Raw genomic sequence first — 25,885 nt, forward strand, 5'->3', positions numbered from 1 at the left:
TATGTTTCAAGTGTTTTAGATGTTTCAGAAGAATGTTGCAAGTGTTTCATGTGGATGTTGCAAAGTAGATCTAGATGTTGCGATATTGTACATGTTTCACACACATGTTGCAAGTGTTTTATCTGAATGTTGCATTTTCAATGAGAGATTTAAATGTTCCATGCAACACGAAACAGATGTTGCAGCGGGTTTTTTTCCTCATCATCAACAGATGGCTAATAAATTTTTTTCAACATATTTTTTGATATTGCAAATGGTGGTTTTATATGTTGCAAATATTTATTTTTTATGTTGTAGACATTATTTTTTGATGTTGTGATGGACCAACGGAGCGTCCGATAGACATCCGGGCACAAGCAACGCCCTCCATCCCCTTGGTGACCCAGTGCGCCGCGCCGCCGACCCTGACGAGGCCGGCGCCGAGGCAGCAGCTCGCGCCGGGGACGGGGACGTCGCGCCACGCCGCGGCCCCCAGCGTGAACGCCTGCAGCACGTTGAAGCCCGCGGTCGCGTCGCCGCGGCACGGGAGGTGAAGGATCTTGTACGCCCCCGTCGCCGGGTGGAACCCGAAGGTGTACCTCTTCCCGCTGCCGTAGCCGTGCAGCCCGCGGTACGAGACGGGGAGCGGCGGGACGCGCAGCGTCTCGCCGGTGGCCGGGTTCAGCAACGCGACCCTCCCGCCGGGCTTCCTGTTGTCGCACAGGCACAGCAGGCCGTTGCACGTGCCGACCGCCGTCACGTCGATCCACCTCCCCGTGGCGGTGCCGGCGGTGACCCCCCACACCTCTCTGCCCCACCCGTGCTCGAGGTCGTTGACGACGTACGCTGAAGCTGACCTGGTGCTCGTGAAGAAGGCGAGCACCTTGGGCGGCGGGCTCCGCGGCGTCCGCTGGTCGATGATGTCGCGCCAGTGCCGGCATACGAGCCGGGCCCAGCGCCGGCAGCTCGGCGGCAGGCGCATCAGGATCTCCACGAAGGCGTCCGTATGGAGGCTCAAGCCCTCATCCACTTCGCCGTCGGTAGGCGGCGCCGTCGCCATTGGCAACGCATGCACCTTGCAGTTTGCACGGCCTCACTTTTGTGTTTTCTCTCCCGTTTCGCTTAGCCGAGATATGTTAGCCGGAGCAAACTTGAGGGCCAAGGAGGCAAATAAGGAACTCACTCCCCAAGATCAGGGATGCCGGGTTGCTAGGAACAAACTCTGATTCAAGGTCAAAATTCCAAATTTAGAAAACGTGCGTAGCGTACGCGTTCCGTCGGTAGGAGTATACGATTGTTACGATATCAGGGAAACCGTGGGCGCCACCAAAGTGTAAGTTCTTCAGCTGGCTGGCGATCCAGGACAGAATATGGACAGCGGACCTGTTGCAACATCGGGGATGGCCAAGCAATCCAAATTGTGCTCTCTGTGAAGCAACTCAAGAGACGGGGCTGCATATGTTCACCGAATGCAATTACACAAGGAATGTTTGGACTCAACTAAGTGCGTGGACGAGGTGCCCGGCAATAGACCCGGAATGCTGGACTCCACATGACGCCCTGCATGACTGGTGGACTGCATTAGCAGGCGCGCAGGTCGTTGACAAAAAAAGGCTTGAGATCTCTCATCATCTTAGTATTGTGGGAGGTTTGGAAAGAGCGCAATGCGCGGGTTTTCCATCATCAGGAACAATCCATCCCCCGCTTAGTGGCCCGGATAAGGGACGAGGCAACCACGTGGGTGGCGGCAGGTGCTAAGCACCTGGAGCGGTTTCTTGACGCCGCAAGGCGTAATTGAGTGTATATAGGGGTGTCTGTTCCTTTATTTCTCCAGCCCGCGAGGTAAGTTTGCAGTGTGCAGCATGTAAAGTTTTCTAGTTTGTTTCGTCCTTCGGGCATTCTCCTTTATTAATAAAGTGGCAGCTCTACTGCCAACTCGTTTCAAACCAGCCCGCTGGTGGACGGTTTGCTTGGGCCTAACTGGTTTCCGTTGTTTGTGGAGGGACTGGTTGAGTGGTTTAGTTGGGACGGTTCTACCGTTCGAATGGTTTAGAAGTTTACAGCTGGGCCTGGCCGTCAGCGCCGACAGGCCGGCGCCGGCAAAGACCGAGGTCTGGGTCCTCGGGGACGGCGGAGGCGGCCGGCGGGGGTGGACCCGCCGGTACAGCGTGCGGGTGCAGGGGGTGGAGGGGCAGCTCGCGGCGCCGCACTTTGCGCACGGCGGCGAGTACGTGCTGACCGTGCAGTCGACGGAGTGGGGGCGGAATCACTTGCACGCGCACAGGATGCGTGACGCGGGGAGGAGGTTGCAGAGCGGCGACCGGCGAGGTGCGGTCCGTGCGGATCAGGGAGCCAGGAACGGCGGTGGCCCACATCAAGGACGCCTACTGCCTTCGGACGTTCGCCTACGTCGAGACCACGGAGCCGTTGAGTGTTTACACGACAGATCACAGACGAAGGGTCCATCGACAAATGAAATCGTGTCGTTGATGTTTGCTTTAAAAAAAAAATCTTTCCTGCGGTTTATTCGGTGGTTCGAGACTTTGATTTGCTGGTGGTGACAGCAGCGAATTGTTCGATTTTAAATTTTAAATTGCTCCGTTTTAAATTTGCTGGAAGTAAAGCTTTCTGAAACCGCACGCTGAATCAATGTCCGTTTTGGGTTGGTGCGGTGCGCCAATGCCGGTTTCCAAAATAGACGTAACGCTGATCCATCGTCTTCCTCGCTTCTACAAATGGTGAGCCGCTATCCTTCGGCGATGGCACAGCTAACGCAGGTAGCAACTGTGCAGAGCGCTGCCCTGCTGGTAGATCGTGCACTGCTCCCAGTACCGCGGCAATGGCGAACGGTTCGTCGACCTGCTGCCTCCTCGTCCTCGCCGTCGCGCACGCCGCGGCGGCGGCGGCGGCGGCGGCCACAACGGGCGCCCCGGCGCCAGAGGCGCCTGCGCGCGCGCGCCGGCTCTTGCCCCTCGGCTCCAGCCTGCCGCCCGCGACAGCAGAAGCCGGCGCGGCCGCGGCCGCCTGCGTGCAGTCCGTCCTGGAGGCGTCCGGGCCCTGCGCGCGCGACGTCCTCGAGACGCTCGTCTTCAAGACCGCGCGCCTCAGCACGGACTGCTGCCGGGTGCTCGCCGGGGTCGGCGAGGAGTGCGTCGCCGCGGTGTTCTCCGGCGCCTCCGTGGGCCCCCCGCTGCTTCCCGTCGTCAACCGCGTCTGCGGCTTGGTCGCCCTCGCCAGCAATGGATAGCTAGCTAGCTAGCGGAGTTAACAGGACTGAAGAATGTAGTACCGCTACCACCGTATCAACGGTCTATGTGTGACAGATCCAAGCATAATGCGTATTTAGTTGCATGCACTACATGATACATGTATAGATAATTTTGGATGGTGCGGTTCAAACAATTTACTTTGAATGTGTTGGTAAAATTTATTCAACCGAACAAAAAAATCATATTATTTTAAATCATTTCATACATGAATTAAATGATCCAAACAACCAACCAAACACATCCATATTGTATTGTGTCGTTTTGATTTAGAGGGTGATAAACTAATTTACACCTCGGTAGCTTGAACAAAAGAGATGTTATTTTTCAGCCACCAAGGACGTGATTGGTTGGTTGGCAACCTGCCTATTCAATTCCATCCTTCATCCGAGTTGCACAGCTACGTAGACGTTCCATTAGCCTGTTCGCTTCAGCTTATAAGCCAGCTGAAACGGCTGATTTGTTGTGAGAGAAAAATACTATTTGGTGGCTGATAAGCCGGCTGAATAAGCTGAAGCGAACATGCCGCATGTCACCAGGCTACATGTAAAACCATAGTAAATGTCATACATGCTCTTCATTCTACTTAACCCCTCTTCCCCGCGGGTCCTGATTTTTGAAGCCGCCGCCGCCGGTGGTATCCCCTGGCGTGGGCACCCTGCTCTTAGGGCCTTAGGGGTTTGATGCTCGTACTTAAATCACACGGATCCTCCACATCTGCGCATTGCAAGGACCTCCTTCCTGCATGCATATAGACCAGCTGCAAGCCAATCTTAGATAAACCATGACGGCATGTAATCCCTGTCGTAACCACCCTGCCTTTTGTGTGCTCGCCGAGCAGCCGCTCGAGCTATTAAAAACAAGTGAATTCAACTTGGAATCATTAAACGAATTATAGAAAGGAATCAATTTGAATACCAATAAAACTCTCAAATTCCAAATATGGGAAAAATTGATGCCTAACCTCCATCTCTACATGCATGCGGTCGGATTTTCTCACCACCATGTGTTCTTCCTTCCCTACCTAGCATCGATCTGTTCTTGTGACAGCCAGCGCAAGCCATCGGCGCTCTCCATTTTGGAGGCGGATGGACTAGCTACGATGGAGGCGGAAGGGGAAATGAAAGGAGAGCTGGCTGCACGTGAAAACGAGAAGCTCGTTTAAGTGGTGGACCCATAAGTTAAAAGGGCAAAGGGCAGTATGGACTTTTAACATGTGTAACAAAACCCTAACACGCGACCAAATGACGTGAAATGCCAACGTATCTGTCTAGCTCGGACGAAGGACGAAATTGACTAAACAGGTAAAGTTGATGAACTAAATTGAACATACCTATAAGCAAAAATTTAGAGATGATTACGCCTATTTTACCTATAACAAACTCTACATGGAATCAGAGCGGTCAAAGTGCCGAGCTATAATTCATTTATGAATCCACGTGGCCATGCATTATGCCACTCATCAAACAAACAAATAAGAGATTAACAGTTACCCTCACCGTCTATTCGCAGTTCTTATTACGGTTCCTGATTAAAAATGAATGCGTTTGAGGGGTTTTCTCCGAATGCAGTGTACTGAAACATTTAAAAAAGTCGGGTGGAGCATACACCGTGCACGTGTCTTTGCGCGACACGCAAGCCGCGCACCCACCGGCGACCATTCCGCCGCTGCGCTGTGCAACATTTCGCGAAAGGCGAGTCGTTAATTAAAGTCGAAAAATATAATCCGGACAGCGACGCCCATCCCTTTCCCCCAACCAAAGCCAAAGCCTCCACCTCTCCTCCCTTCCCCTTCCCCCCGCATCGGCGGAGAACCAGGCCACCTCCCCCCCACCCCAATCCTCCACTCCCCCCACTCCCCCAATCCCCCCCCCCCCCCCCCCCCCCCCCCCCCCCCCCCCCCGAAACCCTAGCAATGGAGCCCAAATCCACCACCCCGCCCCCCGTCATGGGAGCGCCCGTCGCGTACCCTCCGCCGCCCGCCGCCGCGTACCCCGCGGGCCCCTACGCCCACGCGCCGGCGGCCGCGCTCTACCCTCCGCCGCCGCCGCCTCCCCCGCCCCACCCCGCCGCCGCATCCGCCGCGGCGGGACAGCTGGGCCCCGCGGCGCAGCAGCAGCTGCAGATCTTCTGGAACGAGCAGTACCGCGAGATCGAGGCCACCACCGACTTCAAGAACCACAACCTGCCCCTGGCGCGCATCAAGAAGATCATGAAGGCCGACGAGGACGTCCGCATGATCGCCGCCGAGGCGCCCGTCGTCTTCGCCCGCGCCTGCGAGATGTTCATCCTCGAGCTCACCCACCGCGGCTGGGCGCACGCCGAGGAGAACAAGCGCCGCACGCTGCAGAAGTCCGACATCGCCGCCGCCGTCGCGCGCACCGAGGTCTTCGACTTCCTCGTCGACATCGTGCCGAGGGACGAGGCCAAGGACGCCGAGGCCGCCGCGGCTGCCGGCATGGGGGCGGGGATCCCGCACCCCGGCGCCGGCATGCCCGCCACCGACCCCATGGGCTACTACTACGTCCAGCCGCAGTAAAACCATTGCCCATCCCGTATCTTTTACTAGTAGCTTCGATCGAGCCTTGCGAGTTTTAGTAAATTATTGAGAGTGCGCTGAGCTCTGCTGTTTCCCTTGTTCTGTTGTTTGCCGCCTAATAACTCTAAGATGGCGTGATGATCATCTGATGTGCCCCCTCTTGAGTACAAGTAGTGATATTCGATTCAGATTTGGGAGAGGGAACTGGTTGTAGTTGGGAGAGGGAGGCTGTATGATGGTGATGATTCATGCGTGACAGATACTCCTTCCATATTTATTAATCGTGTGCTACTCCCTGATTATTGTGATGCTTCATCTTGTCCATCTCAGACTGCCATGAAATGTTTGTATTACTATAAATTCCTGAAGCTATAGTTGTGTTATGTCATTATGTTCTTTAGATTTGCTTGTTTGTCAATTGCAGCCCAGAAGAGTTCTGTGTAATTTGGAGCTCTGTCTGTACAGGTTTAAATACTTTTCCATTTTCTGTGCATTAGTCAATCCTTTGGTTTGTGTATAATGAATATCATGCTTTCCCTTGGAGTAATTTCAGGGTGGTGGTGTTTTACCAAATTTTCAGAATGTGGTTGTATATACTGTTTCTCCTGGGAATAGTTTCAGGCCAACTCTTTGCCAAATTTCCAGAGTATGGACGGGTTGCAATTTTCTGTATGATGCAATAACCCCTGCACTTTGTGGTAGCTATGCTCACGAAAGTTAACTTGCAGCAGACGTGTGTGCGTGCCCGAGCATTTCACTTTGCGATACAAACTTCTGACATTTCCTATTGCTGTTTTCTACTTACTTTAAAGTTGCTGTCTCTCTGAATCTAGAGGGGACTTGAATGAAATAAACTTATGGCCTTTTTCTGGAAAACAGACTACTGGACCCTGATAATTTATCTGGATAACCGTTCCTTGTATAGCCAATAGCCGCTTAGTAAAACATTTTCATACAGAATTCTGCAAGCTCTGCATATCCATGGTTTACTTGACTCCTGTATTACTGTGAGATTGTGAATATATGCTGCTATACTGGACTTGGGGAGCAGAAATGGGGTCTCTTCAATTTTATTTTGCTTAAGTTGGCTCGATGTATTTTATTTTTATTATGCTGAAATGTGACCATCTTAAGCTAAGTATTTGCTGCAAACACACGCGATCGTTTTAGTTGCTTCTTAATGGAATAATCATGATTAGCACTAATATTCCACCGTTCACGTGGTACCTCTCACTTTCAGAGCTGAAAATCTAATTGATCGTACTCTCAGCTTGTCTAACAACTATCAGAGCATCGAAATCGTAATTTCAAGATTCTTGTCTACGGGTAGACTAGATAAAAATCGATGCTCGCCTTAAATCCAGGTATTTGGTTGCTGATGCTCCATTGATTTGTTGGAAACATGGAATGCTGGTTTGCAGCAAAATTTGGTGTGCCACTGCTGGAGGACGATGAAATGACCTGCCGTCGTGGAATTTCTGAATCTAGAAAAGACTGGGTCATGTTTGTCATCAGGCCGGGGCTCATAAGTCATAGAAAGATGACACCAGTCCCCAAAAGTGTTTTAGCGAATTGATCTGGAGCCGATACAATTTACGGTTTTAGGTGTGAGAACCCTGATCACTTTTGCAAGGAGAATCACTTTTGAATGGGCTGAAAATGCACAGATTTTTCATGCTAGAAGGCCCAAGAACATACAACTCAAGCTCCAGCTACTGTAAAAATTACCACAAAAGAATGCGCCCTTCAATCATTTCAGGGCAGGGAAAAAGAATTTACTACGATGTTAAGCCTGTTATTGCCTTGTAGCACTATCTTCCTGGGCTCGGGGGTCTCTCTTTGCAAGGGAGCACAAGTAGTGATCTGTCCCCGATGCAGCGATGAACACTCTGCAATTTCCCTCTTCCGTTTTCCCAGATCTGCTCAAGAAGCTGGCGTCCCTGCAAACAAGCAGGCAGAACTGCGTCCATAAGAAGTTGGGACTCTTAACATGTACGATTCCAATTTTTCTGTTACTGAATTGCAGAAAACACGTCATGCTAACTAAAAAGTTCTTGGTTCTGAATTTTACTTATTGGATATTTTGATGTGAAATTACCATAAATTTTACTTCAAAATTTGACGAGGAATTGAGCGAAAACGAAGTTATAAGGGGAAGGGAAACTGGAAGGAACTGGGTAGGTTCAGAATTCACCCCACATTTTGGCGTTCATTCTACGCGCACAGGATGAACTTGCCGGAGGGCAACGCGGCGGCGGCGGCGGCAAGCAGGCAGGCGGTGACGACGTTCTGCTGGCACCACCGGAGCGGCGCCCATGCTCCGGCGCCCTCGACGCTGGCGCACTTGGCCCTCGTCACCCCGTACTGCGGCTCCTTGGACAGGTCGAACGCCGCGCCCTTCATGCGCAGCTCCTGCACGGCGCGCGCCAGCGCCCGCGCGTCGCCGCGCTCCCGGCGCAGCCGCGCGGCGGCGCGCCAGTAGGCGCACACCCGGAGCTGCACGGCCGCGGCGAGCGCGAGGGACGCCGCCAGGGACAGCGACGATGGCGCCCACCACCTCCTGCACGCGGCGCTCGCCTGGCCGCCGCCGCCGTCGGCGGCGGCGGCGGCCACGGACGCGGCGAAGAGGAGCGCGAGGGAGAGGCCGTGGAAGGCGAGGAAGGCCGCGCAGAGGTAGAATGCGTCCCGGCGCGCCGCGTCCATGCGCGACTCCAGCGCGCACGCGCGGCGGCCCAGGCGGTCCTCCTCCCGCTGCCACAGCTTGAGCAGGAGCAGGTGGCCCGCGCTCGCCGCGATCTCCCCGAGCGGGTGGGCCCCGCCTGCCTCCACCTCCGCCGTCGTCTTGTCGAGGGACGCGGCTGCCTCCGCCTCGCCCCCGTCGACGGAGACAGGGATCTCCACGATGTGGGCGTCGTTCTTGGCCGGCTCCGCCATGGCAGCAAGGTTTCTTGTCCAAGAACGGGATCTATGTGGGGGGAGGAAACAGGGAAAGGGGCGGTCTCTTGGGGAAAGATCTGAGTTCGATGTGAGATTGGAGTTGGGAAAGGGGAAGCGGAGATGGCAAGATGGGGTTGGAAGCACGCTGATCTCTGGGTTGGGAGGATTGGGCGCGGCGCCGGCGCGGCTTAAGGCCAAGCGGATTGCGCTGCGTCCAACGGTCGGGTGGCCGAGCGCTTTTGGGAAGGAGGTAGGCAACGGTCAGAATCAGATCCTGTGCGGGCCTGGAATTTTCGGCGGATCGCAAGGGCCTGAGAAGTTGGGCCACAAAGTGCAGGACACAAGTCACTATGGTCGGCCCATAATCAGAAGGTCCCAAACACGAGCGCAGGCCCAAAACTTCTACCAGAAACGCCGTCCACGGCGCAATATTCCCTTCCGTCCGAGTGTGACGTCGGGGAAATCAAGAGCGCGTAAGCATCCGATGCGCTCGGCATCCGCGGCGGATAACTCCGGCGAGGCGGCGACAGCGCGATTCTGCGGGCACGGCGGATGTCACGCCCAAGATTATATTCTCCGGCGGGCCTCCTCAAGTGCATCGGCGCTCGGCAGCACCGGGCATGTCGTGGCCGCTCTGTTATCTGTCACCGTCACCCCTCCGGCTCCATGGCAAACACCGCTGGCAAACCTTCGCGCAGGAGCCGAGCAACAAACGCAGGTGCTTCCCGGCCTCGCGATCGTATATAAGTACCCGCCTGCCGCGCCGCCTTGTTCCCACGCAAGCACGGGAGACGCGGCTGCCTGACTCTGCTTCCGGTTCCATGGCGCGCTTCGCTGCCGTTCTCCTCGCCGCCGCCGCCCTGCTAGCGGTAATCACCGGAGAATTCACTGGTCAACGCGCGTGTTTTATTTCTCTTGATGTATAGTTCAAGCATGTAACTAGAAAGAACGCGTTTACGTGTCTCTTCTCGGGTTCAGGCTGGACGGCTGAGCCATGCGGCGCCGTCGACGGCCGAGGTGTTCTGGCGCGCCGTCCTGCCGGGCTCCGCCGTGCCGGACGCCGTTCTCCGGTTCCTCCGCCCCGGTCGGTTCTCCTCCCCCCTTCGTTAATTTTTACCTGACCTCCATCACACACGAATGCAGTATGCGCCTCTGAAGGGAATGTGCAGTGCACGGTTCATGGTCATGGTGACATGGTCTCTCATGGATGGTGCAGACAGCTTCGTAAGCAAAGCCGAGGCGGAGGACGCGGATCGGTCAAACTCTCCGTTTGATTACCAGAACTACGAGCGCTCATCTGCACCGTACGGCTACGACTACAAGGCGCCGGACAAGGGCGCCGCGGGCGGCGGCGGCGCCAGAGACGACACGCCGTTCGGCTACGACTACAAGGCACCGAGCAAGGCCGCCGCGGACGGCGGTGGCTCCAGAGCCGACACGCCGTTCGGCTACGACTACAAGGCGCCCGGCGGGCACCGCCACGCAGGCGGCGACGCGCCGGCGTCGGCGACGACGACGGTGTTCTTCCACGAGGAGGCGGTGCGCGTGGGCGAGCGCCTGGCGTTCCGCTTCCCTGCCGCGTCGCCCGCGCCGCTCGGGCTCCTGCCGCGCCACATCGCGGACGCCATACCGTTCGCGGCGCCGTCGCTGCCGGCCGTCCTCGCGCTGCTCGGCGTCGCCCCGGGCTCCGCGCAGGCCGCCGCCATGGCGAGGACGCTGCGCGCGTGCGAGACGCCGCCGCTCGCCGGGGATCCCAAGTTCTGCGCCACGTCGCTGGAGGCGCTGGTCAAGGGCGCCGTGGCGGCGCTGGGCACGCGCGACGTCCGGGCGGTGACCTCCACTCTGCCCCGCGCCGGCGCGCCTCTGCAGCCGTACACCGTCCGCGCCGTGCGCCGCGTCGGCGGCGCCGGCTTCGTGGCGTGCCACGACGAGGCGTACCCGTACACCGTGTACCGGTGCCACGGCACCGGCCCGGCCAGGGCGTACATGGTGGAGATGGAGGGCACCCGCGGGGGCGCGGTCACCGTGGCCACCGTCTGCCACACCGACACGTCCCGGTGGAACCCGGAGCACGTCTCCTTCAAGCTCCTCGGCACCAAGCCCGGCGGCGCGCCGATCTGCCACCTCATGCCGTACGGGCACATCATCTGGGCCAATAACGAGAAGCGCTCGCCGGCTTAAGGAGCGGAGCACCATTCTGCCGTAGTATTTCTGATCGATGCCGTATCTATTTTATGTGTTGTTGTTCATGCCACCTAGTCTGTCTGCTCTTGTACCTCTGCAGTTCGTGGTCAGTACTCACTACTCACTAGAGCAGCGTCTGCAATAAAAGGACTGATAGTGCTTTGCATTTACACGAACACTTCGTGTTAATCTACTGTTGAACCAAGGCCACAGTACCACACTATGATTGTCATTTTCTGCATATATTGGTAAACGTGTTAAGACTAGAGACAGACTGAAACTGAATAGGTAAAGGTCAAGGAACTACAAATGATTGTTACAACTTAAATAGAGAATGGGAAACATGGATTAATGTGAAATTACATAGCACCCATGCCCAGAAAATCCTGTAGTTGATCTAGTGTAGCAAAGATGGCAATGTACCATTAAGAGATCATCTCAATCTGAAGATCACGAATACCATCAGAACTCCAATCGTATTGAAACCCGATCAAGAAGAGCGTACAAGCTACAGTACTAAGCAATTTTCAGTAACTGTCCAAAACATGCAGCAAGCCAGCAAACATTCCATTTCCACTCCATTACAGTTTGTGGAACACACACAGGACGAAACATATCATCATTGCACCGAACCCTTACAAAGCCGGATTGTAATATCTAGATCTAATGGAGCAGTTACAACTCAGAACAATTGGAACTAAAAAAGGATGCTGCATTAAATGGGGGATACTGCACTCCATCTACTTGAAACTGAAAACATCTCTAGCTGTCAAAATTCACCTCAAATGGTAAACTGTGCATCTCAGGGTGAACGACACGTGGCATGCACACTTGTGTATGGATCTGAAGTCCGTGGAATCCATCAATCAATCTTTACTGATGAGAAGAGGTAGTGCACGAAGGCGAATGATGTCAAAAAGCCAATGGTTCCAGTTGCTAGCATGATCGCAAATGCCATGAGGAATGAATAGCCGACATAAAGCATTGCAGAGACAGGCCCGCTCAGGCTTCTGAGATCAAAGACCAAGTAGTTGATGGAGTAGAGGAACACGTAGATAGCAACAGAACCTGGGGCGAAGAAAGCCTTCCACCACCACCTCCAGTCCTCCACACAGAGATTCATGTATGTTAGGACAACGGAAACCTCAGCGCAGACAACGACAAGCAGCAGCAGGACAATCAGCAGGAAGCCAAACACATAGTAAAACCTTCCAAGCCAGATGCTCGATAGAATGAAGAAGAGTTCAATAAAAAGGGTTCCAAATGGCAGCGTGCCTGCACCAAGGACAAGAAGCCATGATGGACACTTCCTCGCAGGGATCTCTCTAGGGATCTGATTGGTTCTAACAGGGAACTCTATTTGCTCCGCTCTTGTACCGAGAAAGCCACCAACAAGAGTCAATGGCACGGAAATGCAGAACCATAGAGCCAGAAGAGTGAAAAACAGTGAGATAGGTAAAGCCCCAGTGCTCCCGCTTTTCCACAACACAAAGTTTAAGACTGTCAGGACGGTAAACATGACACCAGGGAAAAAGCAGGCAGTCAGCCAGGACACTGATCTCCAACCTTCAGATGTGCCCTTAATAGTCCTCCAGAACCGAACACTGGCATACCCAGCTGCAATACCAAGGAAAAGATAGAGAACAATCATCCCTGTAAGAAGCATTCCTCTTGAGGCTGGAGACATGAACCCAAGTGTGGCAAAAACTATTGTTACGATTGCCATGCCCAAAATCTGAACCCCATCACCGATCATTATGCATAACAGCTTGGAGCAAGTTGGCTCTCTGAATACATCTCCAACTACAAGCTTCCACCCAGATAATTCCTCATTCATCTGTGCCTGTGCCTCCTTGTCGAGCTCTTCGTACCTGGTCAGGTCCCTCCTGACAGTTCTGAGGAATATGACAAAGACAATTCCAGCCAAGAACAAGATCACCATGAGGGAGTTCATTATAGAGAACCAGTGGACCTTAGAACCAGCCTCCATCTTCAGATAAGCATCCCACCTAGATGGCCACTTGATATCACTCTTCACAAACTCGACGTCATAAGTGAATGTGATCCTCTCTTGTTGCCTGATCACTTGAGCCTTCTTAAGCTCCACAGGGCAGTCCACTGGGTCAATGCTGTCGTACATGTTAAGCTTAGAGAAATCCTCAGCATTACGCTTCACACTGCAAGGCACGACCTGAAATCCAACAATCTGATAACCAGACATCCCCTTCTTGTCTATCTCTGAGATGACACCAGATCCTTCTTCTCCAGTGCCAATGATTTCCACATTGTTGCCCTCATACTCATGGACCAAGACCTTAAACTTCAAATGGTTGATGATATAATCCTCTGAGCTACCGGCTGGAGAGTAACCAACAGGGAAGCCAGTCCACTGTACTGTGACACCATTCTGCTCAGTGAAACGCATGACAGGCAGATTGTCCAGCATCATGTTGACCTGGTAAAGATCACGGGCACGTTGCTTAAGGAGCTTTGCATCATTCTCATTAAGCCCTTTTGTGGTGCAGAGGAAGATGGACTCGTTAACATTCACATGGAACCGGTAGGGCGAGTTGTCGATCTGGTCACCCATCAGAAGCTCACCCAGATTCTCGGCACTCTTCTTGATGCCACCCTGGGGGCGGCAGTATGGAAGGCTATAGTAGTTGAAAGGCATCTCCGTCTCAATGGATGTGAGCGAGTTCACCTTGGCAGATATCAACTCACCTTGGGAGTATGTGTGCATGTAGCTGCCAGGCAGGTAGAATGCATTGCCTGGTGAGACGACCAGTAACAACACAACCCATAACAGCGGAGCCATAAAACAGGAACTGTGCAGCGCCCCAGCCATGTGAAGCACAAATTTGTCCAACACCTAGTACATGTGTGAGCCGACCTGTAACCGACAAGAACTAATGTTATATAGATCAGAGGACTGTATATTATCCCAATATCCATGGCTCCTTATGCGGCATCGTTCGGACAGGACTAAACTGAATTTATAATGCAATTGCAGAAATCTAATACGTAATTTTCTTGAGTAAGGTATCGCAAAAACCCTCTTCTCCCAGAAAAATCTAGAGCGTCCACATTTTTCGCAATGTTGAAACTGGGCTGGCTGTATAAAACATAAAGCCAAACTAGCACAGTAATCCTTACGCACAAGAACATGTGAAATTATGCAGTAACATATCCAATATCATGTGAATTATGCAGTAGCATATCCAATAGGCATACATGATGAGGCACCTGTCAGGAGCAAGACCTTGCAAAACGTTGTGAGAAAACCTAACAATGTAACTATGCACTAATTAGCCACCGAACGAACAGGCATGCCAATTTTTTAGTTCCTAACAGGCCCAAAACAGTAAAGTGTGCCACAAATTGAGACACTCTGTGACTGCAAACCAGTAAGCAAGCAGGTATAGCCCCACATGCAGTGAACACCCTAGAACAAGTTCAACAGCCCAACGAAGACAGGCTAATACAGGTGTAACCAACTAACCATCACTCTGAAATCTGAAGTAAACTTCCGCAGAATCCTTACAAGTTCCAACACCAGAGCACAAGTTTCACAAGCTACCGACCCGCACGAACCCTGCACACCCGAACCGAACCACCAACCCACTCCCAGCAGGAACCCCCAGCGTACCGCGCGGCACGAACCAAGCAGCGCTGCTCAATTTGGCCAGAAGCTCGAGGATCTACCGAAACGAACTCGGAGATCTAAAACGTGCAAGCGCGCGAGAGCCAAACCGGAAGATTAAACCGCACCGCCGAGCAGCAGCTCCTACGCCCGGGCCCCCGAGAGGAAGAGGTAGCGGGCGGCGGACGCGCCGAGAAGGTTCTAGAAGGAAACGCGAGAAGGGGAGGAAGGTACCTGGCGCGCCGGGCGTGAGGAAGCGGGAGGTGGCGAGGAGGAGATGGGCGTGGTGGCGTCGGAGGGGAAAGAGAGGTAGGGTGGAAGGGGAGGGGGTGTGGGCGTGTGGCGCATCAAAAAATCTTCTCGGCGATGGGCCTGGGCCGGCTGGTGCATCTGCTGCGGGTGGGTCCGATTCTCGCGTGCTTTCGGTCTTTTTTGAAACTGTTTAAATTTTGCTTACGATCAAATCGTCAAAATAAGTTGAAATTAGAGAATTTTTTTTCAACTTTTCTGACCACGCTTTCTCCCCACCTCTTCCATTAGTGCTAAAACGCATAATTTTTTTTATTTTTTATATCTTATTGGAGAAGCGCTTCTCGCCGTGACTTTTTCGTCTCGCTTGATTGTTAAGCGGGGCATAGGTGAAGTACGCCACGTTTTGCTATTCCTAGGGCGGGCGACGCACAATGATGAGATCTTGCTAAACTTGGGTGCCGAACCAGCGAACGCGACTCAGAAAAGTTACTAAAACCAATCCAAGTTGTAGATGCTCACATGTTGATGCGAACAGCAAGCAATAGAAAACCGCGCGGTAGCCACGACGGTCGACTGATTCATTGATCGTGCATGGCCACATCTCCATGAAGGTTGAAGGGTCAGAAAGCCGGAGGCGGAGGGTCAGAAATGAGATTGCTGTGCTTTTCTCCTTCAGAAAGAAGATGTTTGCCAGAATCTAGTGTGCAGCGACGGTTGGGCGGCCTGCTGAATGTTTCCGACTTGTGTAAGAAAGAACCTGGTAGCAAATGTTACCACTAAAAGATTTGCAGCTCATTCAAACCTACAAACGTACAAGGTCATACAGCATTCTACTTCTCCCCCTCCCCCCTCGAACAACTTGTAGCCATCGGACTCCTCGTCGGAGGAGAGGAACTCGGATTCGGATTCATCGGAGCCAATTTCAATATCGTAGTCGTCTTTTGTATGAGCAAGGCTGAACCCGCTCATCTCGTTCCTCCCATCATCCTCGTTGATGAACTCCAGACCGTATACCGCATCTCTATGCTTCACAACCAGCCAGCGAGCAGCCTGTCCTCCTTGTTCAGATAGTGGAGTTCTTGCGTGAAAGTAGGTGGAACCATCATGGTCATTTGCATAAGCTGGCCCTGTAAATGGGACAACAATCTTTAAGACATCTACACATGACCAAAGAGGTTGGGTGGCCTGGGCATTCTTGATCTTGGTCGTTTCAATCGCGCACTGCGGCTTCGATGGTTGTGGTTCAAATGGAAACAGCCTGACAAACCATATTCCGGATTACCCATAACTATGACTGAAACTGAAAGGCAACTTTTCAAAACATGCACCGAGATCACTGTTGGAAATGGGCAAAAAACAAACTTCTGGAAAGACAACTGGCTAAGAGGAAGATCACCCATGGAGATAGCGCCGGTATGCTTCAGACTTGCCTGGCGCAAGAACCAGTCAGTGGCAGTCGCACTGACAAACAAGCGTTGGATGCGAGGCCTGAGACGCATAAACACTGAAGAAGGTCTACTACAATTCATAGCACTCTGGACAGCGATACAAGACTTCCAACTGACAGAGGAAGATGATCAGATAAAATGGAGATTTACTGCCAATGGAACTTATTCAGTATAATCTGCTTATCAGACACAAATTCATTGGATCACATTCAGACACCAAGTGGCAGTCCATCTGGGAGGCTAAGGTGGAAAACAAATGCAAATTCTTCGCGTGGCTGTTACTGCAATATAAGCTGCCGACATCGCATCGGACAAGTTCACTGCCGCAGGAAGTCAAGGCAGACCAATCTGTCAGCTATGTAGAACGACGGCTGAATCCAATACCCACATGATCGCAAAATGCAGTTGATATGGACCCGTATCTTGACTTGGGTTGATCTCCCACAGCCGCAATGGGGAACTGATCGAACCTTAAAAGAGGGATGGCAAGAATTGACAGAAGGAGGCCGTGGAATATCTATTCAGAGAACACAAACTATAATCTACACAGCCTGGAACATTTGGAAGGAACGTTGCCGCAGAGTATTTGACAACAAAGCTCTATCACCGGAACAACTGTTCAACATCATCAGGCAAGACATTCAGGCATACAGAATGGCGCAGACCTTTAAAGAGTGATCAAACAAGAATTTGTTTCCTGTTGTATGAAGGCACGCTAACAATATGGCTGCCGCCTTGTAAATTATTCCATACATGTAACTGGCACTCCCGCCAGTAAATGTTTTCTCCTTTATCATTAAATGGCAGCGCACCTGCCCGAGCTTTGCTCAAAAAAAAAAAGACATCTACACATGAGCAGGTTCACATAAACGAATCTGTGCTCAACAAAAGAAATAAATCTACGTAGATATCACTTTTCGCCATCCAGGCAATATGTTCAAAAAAAAACTTGGCAATGGTTTAATAAGCTTCATCGTTAGCAGGTAATGACTGAAAGCATTCATTGCGCTCATATCAGCTGTTTAGCCATTCTACATTATCTGCTCTGCTGTTCAGCAAATCCTTAGCAGCTAAAGTCACAGCAGTGTCTAAGTTCACCCCTAAAGCAGCTATATATTTTTATTTCTGCTAGTAAATCAGCTCATCACAATGTAACTCCATTAATCATGAAGCACAAACACTAATAAATTTTATTTAACATGTCAACTCCATTTATCAGAACCAATGATTGTTAGAAGCATTTTCGTTGCCTTTTTTTAGCCACAGTATGTCATAGGCAATCCATTTGCAAATTAAGCATCCTTTGCAGAATTCAAAAACACGCAGGCCTGACATTCTCTAAAGTTATAACAGCGTAATTTTCTTTCTAATCAAAACTAGCAAATCTGTCCCAGGCTCCCAGCCTTATTATTAATCTATTAATATATGTGTGTTTAAAGAGAATGACTCAAGCATCACAGTCAAGTTTACCAGAGGACAACTGAGGATTTCACTATACAAAGCTCACAGGGACCATGAAAAAAGTCAGAAAGTCATACCGATACTGCCACCCCAGACTCAACAGGCCAACAGTGCCTTGTTAAACTAAAATCCATCACGACTGCATACAAGCTGGAAGCTACAGACACAACATATAATGTCTAAAGGTCGATGCAGCACAGCAATGTTTACTCTTGACTTCTACAAGACACTATAAGGTAAAACTCAACTGTTTATCTCAAATAAATGCCTGAATTCCGTGTTTTAAAACATTAAACTCATAATAGTACTAAATCTTCCATAGTAAGAGGATTGGATGTGTTTACGCATAAATTGTCAAAACTAAAATTATAGTACTTGCTAACAATTGGCTGATCTATCTTGTAGCTGCAGTTCTTTGTCTTTTGCTATAGTAGTGGCCGCGGCAGGTTCTTTTGCTGATTAACATCTATTGTAAGCTAGAGTCCCAAGCAGAATCGGTTGTAACAAAACTCTACATGCTTTCTATAAAATCATAGATACCTTTCTGGAAAACAATCGTCTGATCTTGGAATGTTGAATAGAAAGCTATAATGAACAACCCCACAGAGGAAGTGGACGATGCGTTGAACTTGCTGTCGGTGCGCCTGGACGCGGCCGCACGCGCGCACCAGGGCGGCCAGAACGTCCCCGGCACCAATGGCCAGGCTCCGCGCGTGGCTGAACCTGACGGCCGAGCCTCTCCCGTGGCAGAAACGGAGCATGGTGGCTCACCTGCTGGCCTCTTCACCGCGCCACCAGGAGCCCAGGCCGACGGCCGCATCATCCACGCAACCGCTGCACCAGAGCACCAGAGCACCACGAGCATCACCGGGGCTCTCTTCATCAGGCCGGAGAGGCCACTTCACAGCAGCGCGCCGTCGCTGCAGGAACCGGCCCCGCCGGTACAGCCGGGGTCAACCAAGCGCCGCCGCTCACGCCGTGTCTTCGACGTGTCAACGGTACGTCGTAGTGCGCGCCTCTCCACTCTACGCCCAATGCCGGCCATGCAACGCGCGCAGCGCAACTTATGTCGTAAACTCGGTCTCCTGAATGATGACCTGCAGCCCGTGGAGGCTGCATTGCAGGAATACCTCGCCATGTTCCAGGGCCCTCTCCCGCAGCATGTCATCGCGGCGCTCATGGCGACTTTCAACCTGGACGACGCGCACGCCGAAGCCCTAGACGAAGCCATGGCAATGGTGACCGGAGAAGCAATTCAGGACATCCAAAAAGCTGTCGACGCTTTACAGGAAGATGTCCTGCAGGCGGCTGCTTAACAGTCACGCCTCTGTGTCGCTTAGTGTCTCCTACTCTGTTATGTCAGTTGCAAGTTCAGAAAATTTGTGCAGCACATGCCGTCGCTGCAGTCTACTTTTCATCATCAGAGACTCCGTTTCAATTTGGGTTGTAATTTTAATGCTACAGCTTCGTAAAGGCTGCGCTACAACTTCTGTGTCGTCGTTTCTTCTTTTAACTTCAGCGTTGCACCAACCTCCAGCGTTTGTGTTGTTCCAGCTAATGGCTGCATTACTTTTCTATACGCCTGAGTGGGTTCTGGTACACTTGCACGAGCTAATGGGGAAGAGGCAAGGCTCAGCCAGCAACCTTCCCCCACCCTTGACCAGGCTGCACTTACCGACGACCAGCAGCCGCACGAACGCCACAATCACCAACGCTGCAAACGACGTCTCTCTGTCCAAACATGACGCAAATGAACATTGAAATCCTATGCTGAGGGGGCTGAACAGTAGAGCGAGGAGAGACACAGTCCTAGAGACGATCTCAGCCACCTTATGCCACATCCATGCCTCCAAGAAACAAAACTTGCCGACATCAACCATTTCACAGCGGCATATTTGGGAGGACATAGGCTCGATAACTACTCCTACAAGCCAGCAAGGGGCATTAGCGGAACGCGGGAAGGCATTCTCCTGTTATGGAACGCCAATCATGTCAAGCTGACAAACGTGGTAACAGGACAACATCATATAACGGCGACAGTCACTTTGCAACAAACGTTAAATACCTTTGTTCTGTCGGCAGTGTAGGTCCGACCAGAGCTAGCAGGAAAGCTGAATTCCTCGCCGAGCTGCAATCTATAAAGCCACAGAACAATTCCTGATGGCTAGTCCTAGGTGACTTCAACCTCGTCTACAAAGCAAGCGACAAAAATAACAACAGACTAAATCGGCGACAAATGAACATGTTTAGAAAGGCCTTGGATGCTTGTGATCTCCGTGAGATTCACCTTCAGAACAGAAAGTTCACATGGAATAATGAGAGGAGAAACTCCACTATGGTTAGGCTAGACAGAGTTTTGCCAAATGAGCAATGGGAGCAGGCTTTCAATAACCATATGCTTCAAGCACTATCCACCTCGCTCTCCGATCATTGTCCACTACTCCTTTCCAACCACGACGGCTCGATACGACCAAAATCATTCAGCTTTGAAAACTACTGGACAAAGCTTCCAGGATTCAGGGACACGGTCGCCCGAGCATGGAATGCTCCGTCAGCCCACGTTGAGCCTTTCCACAGACTCTATCACAGGCTCCATGACACAGCCGTCACTTTACGAGAATGGTCCAACCGCCTGATACCTGATGCGAGAATGGGGGATGCAAACACGTGATTTTTTCATCGGCGGGTCAACGCATGGCGCCGTGCAAAATTCATACAAAAATTAAAGAAGGGCATCGGCTGGGCATGCACACATGAAGAAAAAGCAACAGAGATACAAAACTTCTTTAAACTCACCATGCAACAGCCACAACCACGTCAGGCAGATTTCAATTGGGACACCCTGGGACTCAGCAGCCATGACCTCTCCTCACTCGACTCGCCATTCTCTGAAGAGGAAATCAAAAGGGTCATCGACAAATTGCCAAGCGATAAAGCCCCAGGACCGGACGGTTACACGGGCCTCTTCTTCAAGTCATGATGGGAAGTAATCAAACAGGATGTCATGGGGCAATAAATGCCTTCTACTCACTTCGCTGCAACAATCTCAGCCTCATAAATTCGGCTACAATCATTCTGCTGCCAAAGAAAGAGGGGGCTGACACGGTTCAGGACTTCAGGCCCATTAGCTTGATACACTCATTCATCAAAATCATCATGAAAGCATTGGCATTAAGACTCCAACCATACATGAACTCCATTGTTTCCACATGCCAGAGCGCATTCATTAAGAAGAGGAGTATTCATGACAATTTCATGTCGGTACGCAACACGGCGCGACACTACCATCGCAACAGAGAGCAAGCTATCTTCCTTAAACTGGACATTGCAAAGGCATTCGACTCCATTAGATGGGATTACTTGCTATCACTAATGCAAAGCCTTGGCTTCCTGGCGCGTTGGCGTGACTAGATTGTGGCAATATTGTCAACCTCCTCATCGAGGGTTCTACTAAATGGGGTCCCAAACCCGCCTATAAAGCATGGCAGGGGTCTGCGACAAGGTGACCCCCTTTCGCCGCTTCTCTTCGTCATAGCAATCGACCCGCTGCAAAGATTACTCCAACTAGCAATGGAGATGGGAATTTTTACCAAACTCCGAGGACGTGGGCCTTCATGCCGGATATCATTGTACGCTGATGACGCGGCTTTGTTCATTGCGCCAAGAAAGGAGGAGATAGATGCACTAGTAGACATCTTGAATATGTTCGGTGAGACGATGGGGCTCAAATCAAACTTCCAAAAATCAACAGCACTGCCTATTTGATGCCAAGGGATACCGCTAATGGAAGTACTGTGAAATTTGTCGGGCAAGCTCGGAACTTTCCCTACCAAATATCTGGGCTTATATCTACGTCACGATTAAAATCAATCCACTTTCAGACTCTAGTGGACAAGACAGTTGGGAAACTTAGCAGTTGGAGCGCAAGAAACATGACAACAGCTGGGAGATTGAAACTTGTCAAATCGGTGCTAACTGCCCAACCAGTGTACCTACTCACAGCTCTGAATGCACCAAAGGAAATCATGAAGACAATAGATGCCAAGAGAAAGCAATTTCTGTGGGCCAACAATGAAAATATCACAGGTGGTAAATGCAAAGTGAACTGGACGAGATCTGCCAAACATAGGAAAGGGGGCGGTCTAGGTGTGTTACACCTTGCCAAATTCTCTAGAGCGCTACGCTTATGCTAGTTATGGCAACAATGGATTAATGAGGGTGCATCCTAGGATGATTGCGACGCCCCTTGCTTGCAAGCTGACCATAAGCTCTTCGCGGCAAGCACGACGCTAACAATTGGCGATGGCAACAAAATATCCTTCTAGGACTATGGATGGATCAATGGTCAAAGGCCCAGGGACATGGCACCTAACCTCTTCAACATCTCAAAAGGGAAGAACAGATCACTACGCGAAGCCATCACGGATAATGCTTGGGTCACGGATATTGACCTCCGGCACCAGGGGTTCTCAGTGACATACTTCATTGAGCTTCAGAATCTCTGGAACGCCGCATCCTGCGTGCAACTCCAACCAGGAGTCCCGGACACTATTCGATGGAAATTGACGGCAGATGGACAACACACCACGCAATCAGTATACCGAGCGCAGTTCTTTGGATCAACGAACACCAATTTCGAGGCAATTATCTGGAAACCTGGGCACCACCGAAGTGCAAGTTCTTTGGCTGGTTGGCCGTTCAGGACAAAATATGGATTGCGGATCGGCTGCAGCGTCGGGGATAGCCATGCAATCCACGTTGCGTCCTCTGCAAAGTGGCTCATGAGACGGGGCTGCATTTGTTCACTGAATCCAGTTATACAAGGAATATTTGGACCCAATTGAGTACATGAACCAGGTGCGAAGCCATGGACCCGAGCTGCTGGACTCCACACGACACCCTGCATGACTGGTGGACAACTTTAGCGGGTGTGCAGGTCGTTGATGCAAAAGGATTGAGATCTCTTATCATTCTAGTGTTGTGGAAGATATGGAAGGAACGCAATGCATGGGTTTTCCATTGTCAGGAACAATCCCTCTCTCGATTAGTGGCCAAGATAAAAGACGAAGCAAACACGTGGGTGGCGCACGTGCTACACACCTGGAGCGGGTCCTTGACGCTGCGAGGCGTAGTTGAGTGTACATAGGGGTGTCTGATCATTTTTTTCGGGTTTCAGCCGAGTCCACAGTGTATAGCATGTAAAGTTTTCTATCTTATTACGCCGTCGGGCATTCCTCTTTATTAATAAAGCGGCTGGCTCGTTTCGAAAAAAAATTAGAAAGCTATAGCATGCTATAACTGATTAATCAGTATCTCGTGACAAACTGTGAAGCGATACTTAAACTTTTGGCCACAATGTTGATCTGAATTAAAAAATATGCTGCAGCGAAACAATGGTGTCATTGTCTCGCAGCACGGAAATGAAAAAGGATACCAAAAGTGAAAGAGAAAAATGGCAGAGAGAGAATTACAAAGGAGATGTAATATCCCAAACCTTTACTAAATGATATTGATAATTAAATTGATGTGCCTAACTCAAAAGGCAATATACAGTTTTGGTATACAGCACTGAAGGTCCAAAATTAAATTCCAATTTCCGAAGCTGTTTAGTTGATCCATAGTTGAAATGATATCCTGACATGTAAGACAATGCTTTTTGGATACTGTTCTGAATTTCCTAAGACCTAATTCTTGTATTGTATGCAACAGTTAGTTTGTTCGCTTCCAATTGAAGCAGATCCAAGGTCAGGCCCTTTGTCTGAAAAAAGGCTTCCAGGCTGAGAAGCATAGCTCTTAATGCAAAGTAAAACCTAAGCATACTTGGAACTGATGGATTATTTATCATCTGCAATATTTGCACTTTGCACTAACGATAACACTTCTGTCCTGCTAAGTGAAAGATCTAAGTGTTGTTACTTGATAATCAGACCAACAGTAACTTGATGTGGTCATTTCCTTGCTAACATAAAAATGCCTTCACAGTGCACACAAAGAAAAAAATTTCATACGTTGCAACTCAAGAGTAGATATAGATAGAATTCGAAGTTATCAAGACTAAACAACGACAGCCAAGCCTTTAGTCCAAAGCAATTTGGTGGTTACCAAGACTTCTTCAGAGAATAAAATATGTTAGTTGCTTATGATATAACATAAATAAGTGGAAGAATCAAACAACTCTTAGATGTAATAGCGAATGTCATATTCTGTCAATGTTGGATACAGAACTTTGAAATCTGTGTTGAATGCTGATTTCTAACAGTATCAAGCAGCTTCACAATATTAAGCCTCTACAAAGATTCTGAAGGATTTTAATATTTCTTTTGAGTTTTGATCTGCAAGGGTGCAGGTTAAAAAGGCCATCACAATATAAACAGATGTGTAACAACTAACAAAACCGTAACCTGTTATTGCTAAAACAGTAGTTCAAGGGATAAATAAAGAACAAGCAATAGGATTCATGGAAAACCTTCTTTTTCTTCACAGGTTTGAGGATCTTATTGATGCATTTCTCATTGCTGTTGACACTGATGCCCTCAAATACTTCACTGTATTTTCGTCTACCAACTTTGCTGAACACTTCATGGTCATCCTGCTCACTTATCAAAGAGACATGATACTTGTCATAAATCCCATAATTTAATAGGTACTGACCATTGGACCTTGTTAGTAAGCCAAGATTATTGAACCTGAAACCAACATGCATCACATGTCACCTCAGACCCAGAGTACCATATCAACCTTTGAAACTATAAAATATTCTTCTTCTAGCCTAAAATACCGCATCAGGTATTTTAAACTCTAAAAGAGTACTCGTCCATCCTAAAGCCTAAAAAATAGCATCTAAAACAGTACTCGTCCATCCTAAAGCCTAAAAAATGGCATCTAAAACAGTACTCATCCATCCTAAAGCCTAAAAAATAGCATCTCGTTAGGCGATCATCTTTTGAGACTGTAAAATACTTTTTTTTACCCATCCATCCTAAAGCCTAAAAAATAGCATCTAAAAGAGTATTCGTCCATCCTAAAGCCTAAAAAATAGCATCTCATTAGGCGATCATCTTTTGAGGATGTAAAATACTTTTTTTTACCGAAATCAGCAAGGGAAGCCCTTACCTAATTTTTTATAATTTTTTTTTATTCCAGACCTGTTTAATTCGCTTCCACGGGGAGTTGAACCCGAGCTTGCTGAGTGCTACTCAGGTGCTCTAATCACTAGGCTAGAGGCCCTTTCACAAGACTGTAAAATACTTCAATACTTACTTTTTCATTTAGAACATAGGAACAAAAATAGTGAAATATAGCAGATTTCGGGAACAAAAACAATGCCATGTATCCCACAAACTTCAGGAACAAAGACAACATAACGTGTTGGGAGTGAGCTGGAGGCGGGCATGTAGGATGCATCAGCTCAAAACAAAAACACAGGTTAGACATGTGAGTTTCAGAGCAATGTGCCATGGTTTTTGTCCCTTTCATTTAGTTAAGAGGTATGTGACCATGACCATGTGTCCCTTTCAACAGTTTTAGAGCAATGTGACCTTGACCATTTGTTTTCTGCACCTCTTGATAGTTTTATTAGGCCCTAAGCCAATTGCTCGCTAGAACATGTATTTAAAAAAAAGGACATCCAGCATGGATTGACCAGCATAAGGTCTGGCCCTACCATCCGGAGAGTAACTGAAAACTACTTCTAAGGAGCCGCCAATGTCTTAGACCCTTGATATGTACATTCTTTGTCCTTGATGTAATCAACTCCGCGTGCTTTCGCAGATCCACGAGCAAAACTAAAATTTCAACAAAATACAATCTCAGATTTGTAAAAGAAGTTGTCGATTGAGATGAAAATCAAGATTAGTACAATATTGAAAAAGTTATGCTTTTACTCCATGGTTGATCTTAGCAATGGGAGTTATATATAATCAACCAACGAGTTCAAATATATTGCAAGTCATACAAAAGAATCAATTTATACAAAACAGATTTACTAACAATGTTAACTACAGATATAATCTTACTCTTGTGAGAAAATTTTAGATTAATCATCGAGTGAATCTTATGTCAAATTAGACTAGTGATGCATTTCTAAAAGTTCCAACACTATCTTTTGAGAAATCAGCGTCCCGAACTACCGACTTTTTAGAAGTGGCACCAAAGTAATGTGCTACCACTTTTTTTT

General features: G+C 49.8%; 5 protein-coding genes across 8 annotated transcripts; 2 read left to right on the forward strand and 3 right to left on the reverse strand.

Annotated features, from left to right (window-relative positions):
* Positions 1 to 286: 286 nt before the first annotated feature.
* Positions 287 to 1,039, reverse strand: LOC117861919 (F-box protein At3g07870). The gene has a single exon (XM_034745439.1). The coding sequence runs from the start codon at positions 1,037 to 1,039 to the stop codon at positions 287 to 289; it is 753 nt and encodes a 250-aa protein (XP_034601330.1).
* A 4,112-nt stretch (positions 1,040 to 5,151) lies between these two features.
* LOC117859714 (nuclear transcription factor Y subunit C-6) lies at positions 5,152 to 6,099 on the forward strand. The gene has a single exon (XM_034742892.2). The coding sequence runs from the start codon at positions 5,161 to 5,163 to the stop codon at positions 5,782 to 5,784; it is 624 nt and encodes a 207-aa protein (XP_034598783.1). The 5' UTR covers positions 5,152 to 5,160; the 3' UTR covers positions 5,785 to 6,099.
* Positions 6,100 to 7,424: 1,325 nt separating this feature from the next.
* LOC117859713 (uncharacterized) lies at positions 7,425 to 9,059 on the reverse strand. Of its 3 annotated transcripts, none has more exons than XM_072294678.1 (2): positions 7,984 to 9,059; positions 7,425 to 7,744 (listed from the first exon to the last, which is right to left on the reverse strand). In XM_072294678.1, the coding sequence occupies exon 1, from the start codon at positions 8,716 to 8,718 to the stop codon at positions 7,999 to 8,001; it is 720 nt and encodes a 239-aa protein (XP_072150779.1). In that variant the 5' UTR covers positions 8,719 to 9,059; the 3' UTR covers positions 7,425 to 7,744; positions 7,984 to 7,998. The 3 variants fall into 3 exon arrangements, with proteins under 3 accessions (XP_072150779.1, XP_034598781.1, XP_034598780.1); XM_034742890.2 differs by having other exon boundaries at positions 7,425 to 7,724; positions 7,979 to 9,056; XM_034742889.2 differs by having other exon boundaries at positions 7,425 to 7,724; positions 7,984 to 9,048.
* A 120-nt stretch (positions 9,060 to 9,179) lies between these two features.
* Positions 9,180 to 11,075, forward strand: LOC117859712 (protein RAFTIN 1B). 2 transcript variants are annotated; one of them, XM_034742887.2, is made up of 3 exons: positions 9,185 to 9,590; positions 9,700 to 9,805; positions 9,938 to 11,075. In XM_034742887.2, the coding sequence occupies exons 1-3, from the start codon at positions 9,342 to 9,344 to the stop codon at positions 10,900 to 10,902; spliced, it is 1,320 nt and encodes a 439-aa protein (XP_034598778.1). In that variant the 5' UTR covers positions 9,185 to 9,341; the 3' UTR covers positions 10,903 to 11,075. The 2 variants fall into 2 exon arrangements, with proteins under 2 accessions (XP_034598779.1, XP_034598778.1); XM_034742888.2 differs by lacking the exon at positions 9,700 to 9,805 and having other exon boundaries at positions 9,180 to 9,590; positions 9,865 to 11,075.
* Positions 11,076 to 11,362: 287 nt separating this feature from the next.
* On the reverse strand, positions 11,363 to 14,940 carry LOC117859711 (transmembrane 9 superfamily member 12). Its single transcript, XM_034742886.2, has 2 exons — positions 14,783 to 14,940; positions 11,363 to 13,798 (listed from the first exon to the last, which is right to left on the reverse strand). The coding sequence occupies exon 2, from the start codon at positions 13,751 to 13,753 to the stop codon at positions 11,768 to 11,770; it is 1,986 nt and encodes a 661-aa protein (XP_034598777.1). The 5' UTR covers positions 13,754 to 13,798; positions 14,783 to 14,940; the 3' UTR covers positions 11,363 to 11,767.
* Between the last annotated feature and the right edge of the window lie 10,945 nt (positions 14,941 to 25,885).

The sequence above is a fragment of the Setaria viridis genome, chromosome 6 (genome assembly GCF_005286985.2).
Source record: "Setaria viridis chromosome 6, Setaria_viridis_v4.0, whole genome shotgun sequence".
Lineage (NCBI taxonomy): Eukaryota > Viridiplantae > Streptophyta > Magnoliopsida > Poales > Poaceae > Setaria > Setaria viridis.

Bases quoted from the DNA above. Each gene is read 5' to 3' on its own strand.
- LOC117861919 (XM_034745439.1), bottom strand. From the start codon at position 1,039: ATGGCGACGGCGCCGCCTACCGACGGCGAAGTGGATGAGGGCTTGAGC.
- LOC117859714 (XM_034742892.2), top strand. From the start codon at position 5,161: ATGGAGCCCAAATCCACCACCCCGCCCCCCGTCATGGGAGCGCCCGTC.
- LOC117859713 (XM_072294678.1), bottom strand. From the start codon at position 8,718: ATGGCGGAGCCGGCCAAGAACGACGCCCACATCGTGGAGATCCCTGTC.
- LOC117859712 (XM_034742887.2), top strand. From the start codon at position 9,342: ATGTCGTGGCCGCTCTGTTATCTGTCACCGTCACCCCTCCGGCTCCAT. The intron at 9,591-9,699 runs GTAATCACCGGA...TCTCGGGTTCAG, and splicing joins CCGCCGCCGCCCTGCTAGCG to GCTGGACGGCTGAGCCATGC. The intron at 9,806-9,937 runs GTCGGTTCTCCT...TGGATGGTGCAG, and splicing joins TCTCCGGTTCCTCCGCCCCG to ACAGCTTCGTAAGCAAAGCC.
- LOC117859711 (XM_034742886.2), bottom strand. From the start codon at position 13,753: ATGGCTGGGGCGCTGCACAGTTCCTGTTTTATGGCTCCGCTGTTATGG.